At 43.1% G+C, this 13,458-nt stretch overlaps 1 protein-coding gene across 8 annotated transcripts in view; it reads right to left on the reverse strand.

Moving 5' to 3' along the window:
• Positions 1-13,458, reverse strand: part of PTPN13 (protein tyrosine phosphatase non-receptor type 13) — a 457,782-nt gene that overhangs the window by 390,034 nt on the left and 54,290 nt on the right. For 7 of the 8 annotated variants that reach the window (XM_073599986.1, XM_073599976.1, XM_073599943.1 and 4 more), the window contains exon 2: positions 107-222. The exons of the other annotated variant lie outside the window; for it this stretch is intronic. In XM_073599986.1, the coding sequence (XP_073456087.1) occupies positions 107-170 (64 nt within the window). In that variant the 5' untranslated portion in view covers positions 171-222. The remainder of the gene's footprint in view (positions 1-106; positions 223-13,458) is intronic. 8 annotated transcript variants of the gene reach the window in all.

Here is a 13,458-nt window from a genome sequence, read left to right on the forward strand (position 1 = left end):
AACTTGTTACCAACGCTTGCTGTTATTAAGGCATGACTTAAGGCATGGCAGAACTTGCCACTGTCATTACTGGACTGTATAAACCATGTAAAGATGAAAATCTTACCTAAATTTACTTCCTTATTTCTGTGTTGATGGGAGAATCGAGTACATTTCTTCCCTGAAATCATAAATTTGCTCTGTGTATGGCTGGCCTAAAAGGTGGCTCCTTTATGGGAACTCCTGTTAAGGTAAAGTGATTTTGTAAGCATGATGATTTAACAGAGACCAGGAGTTGTAAATTGCAAGTGCTGGGGTAAGAATTTTACCAAATAGCTTACTGAGGAATGTTTATGTTATTGTGCTCATTGTGTTAAACTAAAAAGCTGAGGGTTTAATATTACTGTAAAGTCTGGTACACACTAGAAGTTTTTTTCATTCAACCCAGTGGGCTGAATGAAAAAAACTGAAGAGCTCAAGAGCATTAAGCAATAAAACTTCACTGCAGAAGCACTGGAATATTTCAGGTTAGTCCTCTCCACAACTCAACTCTCTGTGCTCTCCCATCAGTGACTCTAGCCTTCCAGCCTCTAATGTAAAACACAAAGTAGGGGATCTGGGAGGGGCCCAGGGTAAGCAGTACTGTTGGGAGAATGACTAAGCCCCAGTTGACATGAACACAAAGTCACACAAGTGAAAAAACATTCAATTTCAATGGGTACCATCTTAATCAATGCGACTCAAATCCCAGCGACAAAAAAATAAATAAATAAATGTTCCTGTACTACTTTTCTGCGACTTTGGTGTGACTTGAGTGCCATAGACTGCAATGTTAAATCAAACGCTGCAAGAAAGTTGCATAACTTTGCGATCGCAGCAGTGTGAACCGTGCCTTAACCAGTTGCCGACCGGGCCATAGCCGAAAGATGGCTACAGCGAGGTCAGATAACTCTGGGAGGGAGTACTATGACGTCCTCCCAGAATCGCGGTCCTGCAGGCACCCCAGAATGTCTAATAAAATATATAAAAAACCAAGCGCTGAAATAGAGATAAATAGTGATACAACAATGGGATGTGATTAAAAAGAATGTGATTAAAAAATGTGATTGAAAAAAAATGTGAATAAAAATGGTGATTGAAACAATAAATTAAGCTGCTATCAATTAAAGTGTTCAGAGCCCATGCTTATAGGTAGAAAATTATTGTATGAAATTGAAGCGCTCTAATTAATTTTCAAGCAATGCACATCACACTTCCTATAATATGCAAATAAATAATGTAAATCAACGAAATTACTTGCGGTGTATAAAATTAATTAGACCGCCGTACTACTAAATCAATAAATATTGATGCGCTCCACCAATCCGTTCATGCACGGCTTACTCCATGTATATAATAAAGTGAGAAAATATATATGTAGTTGATGCAAAGTGCTAAAAATACATACAAATTCCCTGTGGTGAACTGAAATCAATAGTGCTAGTATAAAAAATCAATAGTGCTGGTATAAAAAAACGTGCCAATAATCAATTAAAAATCAGCAATAAACCAATTGTGTAAGGTGCTACTTTCAGTTAAAACATTTAAATGAGCAATGTCCTTTAGGAACAAGGGAAAAAAACAATCAATCCAAAATTCAAAGTAATAAGGTGATCGAGTAATCAGCCCAGTAATCCATCCATCATTGAGAAATCAATAGTGCTAGTGTAAAAAATCAATAGTGCTGGTATATATATATATATATATATTTTTTTTTTTTTTTAATTGATTATTGGCACGTTTTTTTATACCAGCACTATTGATTTTTTACACTAGCACTATTGATTTCAGTTCACCACAGGGAATTTGTATGTATTTTTAGCACTTTGCATCAACTCCAATATATATTTTCTCACTTTATTATATATATGGCGTAAGCCGTGCATGAACGGATTGGTGGAGCGCATCAATATTCATTGATTTAGTAGTACGGCGGTCTAATTAATTTTATACACCGCAAGTAATTTCATTGATTACATTATTTATTTGCATATTATAGGAAGTATGATGTGCATTGATTGAAAATTAATTAGAGCGCTTCAATTTCATACAATAATTTTCTACCCCAGAATGTCTGTGATCGTCAGGTCTTTAAGACCCGGCGCGTCCAATGATGGCGTGATCACTTGTAAACAAAATGGAGAATGTCCGGCTCGGCTCCTCCCCTCTCCCATCAGTACAGCGTGTCAGGAGAGGGGGAGAGCCGGGTGCAACAGCGCTGTGGGCTGGGTCTGAAGTGCTCACAGCACTGATCTGTGCTCATCCATCCATCATTCGTGCCACATCAGTGCTCATCCGTGCCACATCAGTGGTCTGCCGTGCCACATAAAAATGTAATAGCAAGTCAAATTAGATTTGAACTGTATGTTCTAGCACACCTGATGGTGCTCCCTGAATGTTGGGCCTCTGTATGTGGCCAGACTGTGTAAAAATCTCACACATGTGGTATCACCATACTCAGGAGTAGCAGAATATATTTTGGGGTGTAATTTTTGCTATGTACAAGCTATGTGTTAGAAATATCTTATAAATGGACAACTTTGTGTAAAAAAAATAAATAAATTCCAAAAACTTGTGGAAAAAAAATAAACCTTCAAAAGACTCATTATGCCTCACAGAATATACGTTGGGGTCATTTTTTGGGAAGTCTTCAAGAAGATTTCCACAGGTAGAAAACCTCCCAATGATCAGGACCCATGAAGGACTCCAGACATATGCGCTCCCCATTTAATGGAACCTAAAGCAGCGTAATAATGTGTCCTGCCTGCTGATCATCAGGGGAGTACAGTACCTTCCAGTGATGGATTTTTCCCTACAAGGAAGGGAAGAAACTCATGTGCTAAACCCTCACTTACTCTTCAAAGTGGGGATCGTTACTTGAAAAAATCCAGTAGTCAATACATTGATCCTAGAAACAAAAGTGCGGTCAAGAATGACACGCTCAAGGCTCACAGTATACAAAGGCCTAGAAAGCACATCAATGCACAGCCCAGTGCCTGAAGGCCACATTCCAGGCTAGCTCCACAATCTTCCAATCCAACAGGGGTCTAGGTACAGCCTCAAAATCTGCTCTGGATCTGTTCCCAATGTTTTTTAAGTATTGAATAAAGTCACTGTAGAAAAAAAAAATATCCAAAAAAAGTGTTCAGAGTATCTTGATCAACCAGTTCCCTACCGCCGTATAGTAAAATGACGGCAGCAGGAACACTTCGTCCCTCAGGGTGGGCATCATATGACGTCCTCGGCTTCCCGGCATTGTGGAGAGCGCGCTCGCCGCATCACTAGGGACCCGATGCGCGTGCCCGGCGGCCGCAATGTCCGGCCGGGCACCCACGCTTGCTCATCACAGAGCAGGGAAGTGGATCTGTGTGTGTAAACACACAGATCCATGTCCTGTCAAGGGATAGGAGAACTGATCGTATGTTCCTTGTACAGAGGATCTTTGTGCAAATTGTATCAGACTGTTTAACTAGTCTGTCTATTCAAACTTGACATAGCGGTTGTGTGTATCCCAAGGGCATCTTGGTAGCACATTTTGCACACCGCTTCCTGGGAGTGGGCTTTGGTTCTTTAGAGGGCTTTGCCTGCCAAAACATAAAAACACAGGGGCCCATGGCGGTGAGAAAAGGGCATCAGCATTTACTCAGCCATTACAGTGTGCACACCCAGTGACACCTTAACCCCCCCTGTAGTGCCCCAGCCTGCTAGAGACCACCACCAACTAGCCTGCTGTACCCTATATTCCCTATATGGACAAAACAAGGTCACCCACTGGTGCCTACCTGTGTCCCGCTGGTGCCTGCGTCCATGGGAGCTGGGGCAGATGAGAGTTCATCTTCCTGCTGCATCCTGGAACCTTCGTGACAAATCACTGATTCATGCAGCTGTGTCCACGCCAAAAACAGCACCAGCCGGCCATTCCTGCTCTCCGCGCCTTTAAGGGGGCCGGATCAGCTTCCCCGACACACGCCAATGACGTCGTCCGCCCCCAGGAAGTGACGCCCCGCGTCTTCTGGGTCAAACAGCCTCCGGCCGTGGGTACATGCCCCCCCCAACCCCCCCCACCCCCCACCCCCCTACCAGAGCCAGTCAAAAGGATGATGTATCAGCACCTATATCCGCACCTGAGCTCAGAGAGCTGAAATATGGGACACCTCCTGCCCGCGCTGCTAAGGAGGAGGGTTGCCCGTGGCCACATACCCGTCCTCCTCCATGCCAGTACAATGAATCCGGTAAGGTCCGCTGACCCCCTGCCACTCGGAGGCTCCACTCCAGTCCACACTGCCTGTGCTATGGCTGCTGCACCTGCAGGACCCCTGTTCTGGTTAGCCCTTGGGAGAAAGAGCCCTTCAGGTCCTTAGGCAACATGTCTCCCTTGGATGGAGGAAACACGAAGACTGACCAGGGACCTGAGGGACTGCCCTTTAAAGAAATTAACGGCAATGTGTTTCCTGTGTGTGAGGAGGAGCTCCATCTCTCAGGGGCTGACCTGGAAGACGACTGGGGAAAAACAAGGCATGCAAAAAATAAAAAGCCTGCAATTATCCATAAGAATCTGTCTGTAGATAGCCAGAAATTGTAGCAAACATACCAAACTAAAATGTACTTTACATGAACTCCTTTTGGGTATAAGGTTCAAATTTCTCCAAGCCATAATTACCACCTTCAGCTACAAGTGATCATGAGTTCATGTTTTGTAGTGCAATTAAAATCATATTAGGTGTATCACTAGATTCACAGGGGATTGTTCAAGTATGATATTTAAACCAGACCAGTGTAAATAATCAGGTCAAGTTAACGGTTTGTGAACAGCTGCTGGAGACAAAAGCTGTTCAGTAAATAATTAGACCAATTTTGCAAGGTCAAAATATTTTGGTTTTCAGAATCATAGGGCACAGTCTACCTTTTTCACATGTGATCACCATAAATACCTAAATCTATCTTGAGGTTAACCTCCTGTAATCCCTGTACACCAGTGCTCAAAAATAAAAAAAGGGAAACTGGCAAATTAGAAGTCAATCAGGCTCTGCTTCAAGCATATGGGCTGACAGAAAACATGCTAACAGAAGGGGAGAGCTGAGTGGGTAGAACTGATGACTTTAAAGCGGTGTTCCAGCCACAAAAAATGTTTTTTTTCTTTTTAAAAGTCAGCAGCTACAAACACTGTAGCTTCTGACTTTAAAGGACACTTACCTGTCCAGGGAGCCCGCGATGTCGGCCCCCCGAGGCTGATCTGTCCATCAGATCGGGTGCAGGCGCTGCCATTTCAACTAAGGGAAACCGACAGTGGAGCCTTGCGTGGCGCTTTGAGAATGGCCAGCTTGTCTTCTGGTACACACACAGGTCCCAGAAGACAACAGGGAGGGGGGCCCTAGATCGGAAGTACACTTAGTACTACCAAAAAAGGTACTAAAAAAAAAAAAATGTAAATTTCCAAAATGAGGGGTGGAGATGTATTCTTTCGTTTAAGACCACCTCTCAAAAAGTGGGTGGAACTCCGCTTTAAGGCATGCACACTGGAAGCTGCGTTTTTTAGCAAAACTATACTCCCACAAAAGCTTACGTCTCAAAAACACTAATAAACGCAGAATAGCTGTGTTTTGCAGCGCTTTTCAGCTTTTATCAGAGTTGGAGCATTTTTACAGCTGGAAAAACTCCTCTTAAAACCCACTAGTTCTGGGTTTCTGATTTATTTTAACAAGAAAGGGGTTTTTGATTTCTAGCCAGAAAACGCACCTGCAAAACAACGCCCCTGCCAAAAAACGCTGATAACTGCCTATGTGTGCATGGACACACAGGATAACGTTGCTGGGGAGTTTACTGGCTGCAGGAAAAAAATGCCTGAAGCCAAAAACAGCAGCTGTAAAAAACATCCAGTGTGCCAGAGGCCTTAGTGGTATTAAATTCAATAGTAAACATTTATTATATATTTCAGCTTACCAAATATTAGATGTGACAGCTGCATTAGCTCAGGTTCTCTTTCTTCTATTTATATCTGGTGAACCAGCCAGTAAGTCTGTTTTTTCAAAAGCACAAGCTCTCCAGCAATACGCATTTCCTTATATGGATGAGGCAAACCACTTAACACTGGCAGGGGTGATTAAAATGTTCAGCTTTTATTTATGCAAAACATTTTATACCAAAAAAAAAAAAAAAAAAAGTTTGCTGTAACCGATTAGAAAGTGTACTCTGGAGTTTGTTAGTATAGCTAAACACATTTACCCCCCCCCCCCGGCAAGGTAAGCTGCAATATAATACATTTTTGGTTGTGTGTTTAATAGCACTTTAAAAGTATGTTGCAGCTCAGTAGGCAGTAAAGGCAGGAAGGCAACACCAGTTCCTAAACTCTTAGGCTGTTCACACTAGTGAGATTTTAGATGCAACTCGAGCGGCACAGAATCACATGACAATAGAAATTACTTTGTTTTCAATGGAGTCCGTTCACATCAATGCAACTCAGCATAGCGCTATTTTAGAAACTACATAATCGCACTAAAAATTGGATCAAAATCAGATCACAGCAGTGAGAACTTACGGTAGCTCTACAGAAAAAGTCACCCTCCTGTCAGGGCTCATTACTAGAAATGGCTGGTCAGAATTACAAAATTGTCTGAAGTAACCTCATACATGAGTATTTCTAAAGTAGTTAGCCACTGATAGGAATTTTGCGCTTGCTTCTGAGCGCGAGCACGAAGGGATGGGCGCATTCATTTTTTTTTCCTTATTTAATTTACTTTATTTTTACACTGTCCCTTAAATTATTTTTTGATCAGTTTTATTCCTATTACAAGGAATGTAAACATCCCTTGTAATAGAAATAAGGATGACAGGTCCTCTTTATAGAGAGATCTGGGGTCAAAAAGACCCCAAATCTCTTCTTTACCTTTAAAAGCAAAAGTTTTTATTTTTTTTAACAAAAGTATTTACTTCCAGCCTGGACTGGAAGTGACACAACGTCGCTCCGGTCCTCCAAGGCCATAGAGGTGATCAAAAAAGTATCTACTCTTTGATCGACTATGAGAGGCAGCCGGCTGCACCGCCAGATGGTATCTCGGGCGAACTGGTGGAAACGGTAAGACCGAGAAAAAACATTTGAGCGGCTTTTGAGCCGCTCGGAACGATTCCATGAGAAAGCCAGCCGCAAAAAATGATACTGGGGTTATGGCTGATATCTTCAGCCATAATCCTAGTAAACCACTTGCAAAACGGACCGGACATACTGGGGAAGTTCCTGAGGATAGGAGAGGCTATGGAGAAGTCCTGGAGGTGAGCGTGGGAGGAGGTAACAAGGAAGCTAGAGAGCAAGAGGTCTTGGGAGGAGCACAGAGAACGATTTGGGCGATATCTGCAGAGGAGCTGGAGAAGTAGCTAGGGGCGATGTTGTGTATGGCCTTGTATGTTGTGGTAAGCATTTTGAATTTTATACGGGGTAGTGGAAGCCAGTGAAGAGAATGGCAGAGAAGAGCAACAGTCACAGATCGGTTAGTAAGGTGTATTAGGTCTAGCCGCAGCATTCATAATAGACTGAAGGGGGAAATAGCCTGTGTAAATGTAGGCCAGTGAGGAGGGAGTTGCAGTAGTCAGTTGCAGTAGTCAAGCTGGAAAATAACCAGGGAGTGAATAAGTTGTTTGTGGTGTCGTTAATCAGGAAGGGGCAAATTCTGGAAATGTTGTGGAGGTTACGGAGGCAAGATTTAGCCAGTGATTGGATGTTACACCTAGCACCCTGGGAGTGTGGAGGGACCAAGAGTTGTACCATTGATCTCAATGGTAAAGTCATGGGGAGGGGGATCAGGGAGGAGGAAACATTACAAGCTCAGTTTTAGATTAAGTGGTGTGACATCCATACTGATATGTCGCTCAGTAAGTTTGTGATACGAGAGGAGATTGAGGGGGTGAGTTGAGGAGTGGAGAGGTAGATCTGGGTGTTGTCAGCATAGAGGTGGTATTGGAAGACATGGGAGGTTATCAACTGGTCCAGGGAAGTGGTATAGAGAATAGAAGGGGTCCAAGAATGGACCCTTGGGGTACCCAAACAGAAAGAAGAAGAGGAGCGGAGGAATCCTGCACATACTGCCCACGCTCATACCCTCTGTATTCTGTTCATGTACACGCTTGCCCAATCTCATAGCCTCTGTGCTCTTCTCCTGAACATGCTGCTCTCTCCCATACCCTCCACACTCCTCTCCTAAACATGCTTCCCACTCTCATACCTGCCAGACTCCACCCCTGCACATGCTGGCCTGCGATCATACCCTCCACATTTCTCCCATGCACATGCTGCCCACTCTCATATCCTCCGCACTCCTCCCATGCACATTCTTTGTCATTTAAAAAAGAAAAAGTAACACCATTAGTTGTCTTACTGCATGCATAATACTTTCAAAATTATGGGACAAAAATACATGACACTATAATTTTAAGTTGTTAATCATGACACATGGAACATTAGATGCAGGAAGGGTTCATTTTATGTAGAAACAGCTCAATTTTTTTAAAGGAGCTATGGATGTTTTTTTGCAAAAGAGAGCCTCTTATTCTTTCACCCTGTTAAGGACAGAGGGTTATAATTATTGTACTGCTCATGACAGCACATGTACAGATTCTCTCCCACAAGAAAATGATAGGTTTCCAGTCCGCATACTTTTAGCAACCTGGACAGCTACAGACGAAAAACCTCATCTTTAGCAAGGCATACATGGCCTATTAATAATACACAGTTAATTGACTTCTATAAAGCATAAACAGACTCCCATAAAGACGTAGGTCACTAAAACTATGGAACTCCCAGTGAACAACTAAGGATTCCCTGCATCCAATCTCATATTTCAAAACAGGCCTGGCAAAGACCACATTTACTGTACTGACTTCTTAAGTCAGAGAGAAGTCAGGGAGCACGAAAATTCAAATATGTGATCATTGTTTTATACAGTGACACTATTAACTGTAAACTTCTCTTTTAACCTTTCCGCCGGTCCACTGTCAAATGACAGCTGGGCGGTGCAGCTCTCGTTCTGGATGGACGTCATAGGATGGCCTCCCAGAATGACCGCTCTCGTGCGCCCCCAGGAGGAGCGCAGTGCGGCGATCGCAGCAGCGCCGTGTTGCTAGGACACAGCAGGATCCCGATCTGTGTAAAGAGCCGCGGCTCTTTAACCATGTGAGCGGCTGTGTCCAATCGCAGCCGGTCACATGTAAAACACAAAGATGCCGGTAATCGGGGCTCCTCGCCTCACACAGCGGCATCTCCTCACAGGGGACAGCTAGTTATGTAATCAGGTTCATCAGGCTAGTTATGTAATCTGATCATCAGTGCCCTGATTACAATTAAGTGCCCACTGCTGCTCATCAGTGTCCTATCGGCGCCCATCAGTGAAGGAGAAAAATTACTTTACAAAAATTTACTGACTTTTTGGGTTTTTTTTTTTTTTTTTTTTAAAACCCAGGAGACATTAAATACCACCAAAAGAAAACTCCATTTGTGTGAAGAAAATGATAACAATTTCACATGGTTACAGTGTAGCCTGACCGCGCAATTGTCAAAGTGTGACAGCGCTGAAAGCTGAAAAATGGCCTGGGCAGGAAGGGGGTAAGTGCCTTATATTGAGGTGGTTTAAGGCTCCATTCACATGGGCATTTTGCCATCTATAGAATTCCAGCTACAAGAATCTACCGATTCCTGCTGCTGGGATTAACAGCTGTGCACAGATAGCAGCATCCTCCGCCAAGCCTGTACACTGCAATGACAGGCTGTCAGCAGCCTCAGCCATTCATGCCCATTTGGACAGCCAGCGATTATCTACAGTGTCTGGGCTGGGCGAATTTTATTTCTAAATTCTTATTGCTGGGATTTGCAGTGTGGCAGTCAACTCCTGTCATGTGATCCGAGCGGCTCCGTAGCTGCCGGATCACTTTCTGTGCAGAATGTTTGGTACCCCCCCACACACAATCTGTGCTCGATTAGCTGAACTGGAGGACAGGGGAGATATTTGGGGTCTAAAAGACACTCAATGTCTTCATAAAGAGAACCTGTCACCAGCCCAATGCTATCACATGGGGGCTTGTTAGGACCCCTTCTGATAAAAAAATAAAACTTTTTGCAAAGTAAAAAAGAAAAGAAAATGTAAAATGTAATAAATGATAAATTCCTTCATTCACCTCCTTTTTGTGTGAATTGAGATACCTGTTCGTATAAAAAACAAAAAACACTGTAACTGTGTATGGGCAGCTTTACTGAACCAGGTTGGTCACTGCATTAGCCAGCCCAGAAAACCAGCATCTTCAGAGTAGGAATGGCAACCCCTTGTGATTCTGGGGAAAGGTTTGTTTAAATACAGCAAGCACCTGAATACTTACTTTACACTATATTCCTGTAATCCTCTGCACAGCACATAATGTATGCAGACAAACAAAATATCACTGTTTCTTCAGTGACTGTACTTAAGAGCCCTTGCACACTGGGGCGGTTTGCAGGCGCTATTGCGCTAATAATAGCGCCTGCAAACCGCCCCGAAAGTGCCGCTGCTGTCATCCCAGTGTGAAAGCCCCGAGGGCTTGCACACTGGAGCGATGCGCTGGCAGGACGGTAAAAAAAGTCCTGTCAGCAGCATCTTCGGAGCGGTGAAGGAGCGGTGTGTATACCGCTCCTTTACCGCTCCTGCCCATTAAAATCAATGGGACGGCGCGGCTATACCGCCAGCAATGCGCCTCTACAGAGGCGCTTTGCGGTGGTATTTAACCCTTTCTTGGCTGCTAGCGGGGGGTAAAACCGCCCCGCTAGCGGCCGCATACCGACGGTAAAACGCCGCTAATAATAGCGGCGTTTTACCGCCGACGCCGCCCCCCGCCCCAGTGTGCAAGGGCTCTTAAGGCTGTCTAATTTGTGATAAAAATCCATATCTGAAAAAACACAAAACAAAAACGTTTCCTTTTTACAAGAAGTAAATGGACACTCAAGTATGCAGCTAATGGAAAAAGCAAGGCACAAAGCTTGACTGATTATCTTCAATGGCAGCGTTTGAAAGTAACTGTTACAGTACTGCATTAACAACCTGAATGATTAAAAGAGCAGCTTCAGGAATAATCCAGATAGCCAGGCACAGTTAAAATGAACATATTCTTTAAACGAATTACTAAAAAAAAACTACAAGATCCTGCTGAACCAAAACTTTTCATCAAGGTAGAGTATCCTGCCTGCCAGTATGTATGTATACATTCAACAAGTAGTCACATTTAACAAAGCCATAAAATATCCAGTTTTAAGCACTGAAAACGCCTTCATTATAACAACCTTTTAAGACAGAAAGATTCTATATACAGGGGGTCCCCGGGTTACAAACAAGATAGGGACTTTAGGTTTGTTCTTAAGTTGAATCTGTTTGTAAGTCGGAACAGGTAAATTTTTTAAGTGTAGCTCCAGCCAAAAAATCTATTTTTAAGTTTTTTAGATAACATAGGGAAGGGTTATCACCCCTGTAACATTTGTTTTGCTGTCTGTGCTCCTCTTCAGAAGATTTCACCTCACTTTCTGTCCCAATGACAATTGGATTTTGAAAATTTTGGGGTATTAGGGAAACAAGGATTGGTGATAAAGCATCAGTGAAGACACCTTTTCCCCATATTAACTCTTACAGGAGTGAATTTCCCTTCCTAGGGGTGGATTTCCTCTCCCTTCCTGTTGTCTCCCTCCGTTTGTAAGTAGGAGTCGTTTGTAAGTTGGATGTTTGTAAGTAGGGGACCCCCTGTACAGGTTTATGATTATAATCTCTAAAAAACGACTGTAAGTGGAATGAAATCAGCTGGATCCAGTTCTAGGTTTCAAATGTCAGTGTACTAGGGATGAGCCGAACACCCCCCAGTTCGGTTTGCAGCAGAACATGCAAGCAGGCAAATAATTTGTTCGAACACCATTAAAGTCTATGGGACACGAACATGAATAATCAAAAGTGCTAATTTTGAAAGCTTATATGCAAGTTATTGTCATAAAAATTGTTTGGGGACCTGGGTCCTGCCCCAGGGGACATGTATCAATGCAAAAAGTATTTTTTAAAAAACTGAAGTTTTTTCGGGAGCGTGATTTTAATAATGCTTAAAGTGAAACAATAAAAGTGTAATATTCCTTTACATTTCGTACCTGGGGGGGTGTTTATAGTATGCCTGTAAAGGGGCGCATGTTTCCTGTGTTTAGAACAGTCTGACAGCAAAATGATATTTCAAAAGGAAAAAAAGTCATTGAAAACTACTCGCGGCAGACCCCCACAACCACCAGCCAAGGGTTGTGGGGATGAGGCCATCAACATGGGGACAAGGTGCTTTGGGGGGCTACCTCAAAGGACCCTCCCAATGTTGAGGGCATGTGGCCTGGTACGGTTCAGGAGGGGGGGGCTTTCTCGTCTCCCCCTCTTTTACTGCAGCCTTCCAGGTTGCGTGCTCAGATAAGGGTCTGGTATGGATTTTTGGGGGGACCCCACGCCATTATTTTTTTTAATTTTGGCACGGGGTTCCCCTTAAAATCAGGTCTGGTATGGATTTTGGGGGGGACCCCACACGCCATTTTTTTTTAAATTTTAGCACGGGGTTCCCCTTAATATCCATACCAGACCTGAAGGGCCTGGTATGGAATTTAGGGGGACCCCCACGCCATTTTTTTTTTAAATTTTGGTTCGGGGTTCCCCTGTGGGGAAATCCACTGCCGTTTTTATCAATGAACTTTTATGTGTATTGTCGGACTGACAATTCATTATAGCCGCGAGTAGTTTTAAATGACTTTTTTTCCTTTGAAATGTCATTTTGCTGTCAGACTGTTCTAAACATGGGAAACATGCGCCCCTTTACAGGCATACTATAGACACCCCCCAGGTACGAAATTTAAAGGAATATTACACTTACATTGTTTCACTTTAAGCATTATTAAATTCACTGCTCCTGAAAAAACGGCCACTTTTTAAACTTCTTTTTGCATTGATACATGTCCCCTGGGGCAGGACCCAGGTCCCCAAACACTTTTTATGACAATACCATGCATATAAGCCTTTAAAATTAGCACTTTTGATTTCTCCCATAGACTTTTAAAGGGTGTTCCGCCGCTTTCGAATTTCCCACGAAAACCCCAAATTGTTCGCTGTTCAGAAAACTGGCGAACAGCCGATGTTCGAGTCAAACATGAGTTCGACTCAAACTCGAAGCTCATCCCTACAGTGCACTTACTACAGCCAAAAGGCAAAAGTCTACACATTTATAGACTGCCCTAAAGTATTAGTATTACTCCCTAAAGGAGTAAAGATTTTCCATATTTAAAGATTATATCCAGGTATGGATATTTTTACATAGTCAAATTGGTTCAGCTTGGACCAATGTACTATGAATATACCCTATCTGGCAGATACCCCTGGAAAATCCTCTAAATCACTGTACTAGGCACAGCAGTTAGTGATTTCCAGT

This window comes from Aquarana catesbeiana, linkage group LG01, assembly GCF_042186555.1.
Source record: "Aquarana catesbeiana isolate 2022-GZ linkage group LG01, ASM4218655v1, whole genome shotgun sequence".
Taxonomy (NCBI): domain Eukaryota; kingdom Metazoa; phylum Chordata; class Amphibia; order Anura; family Ranidae; genus Aquarana; species Aquarana catesbeiana.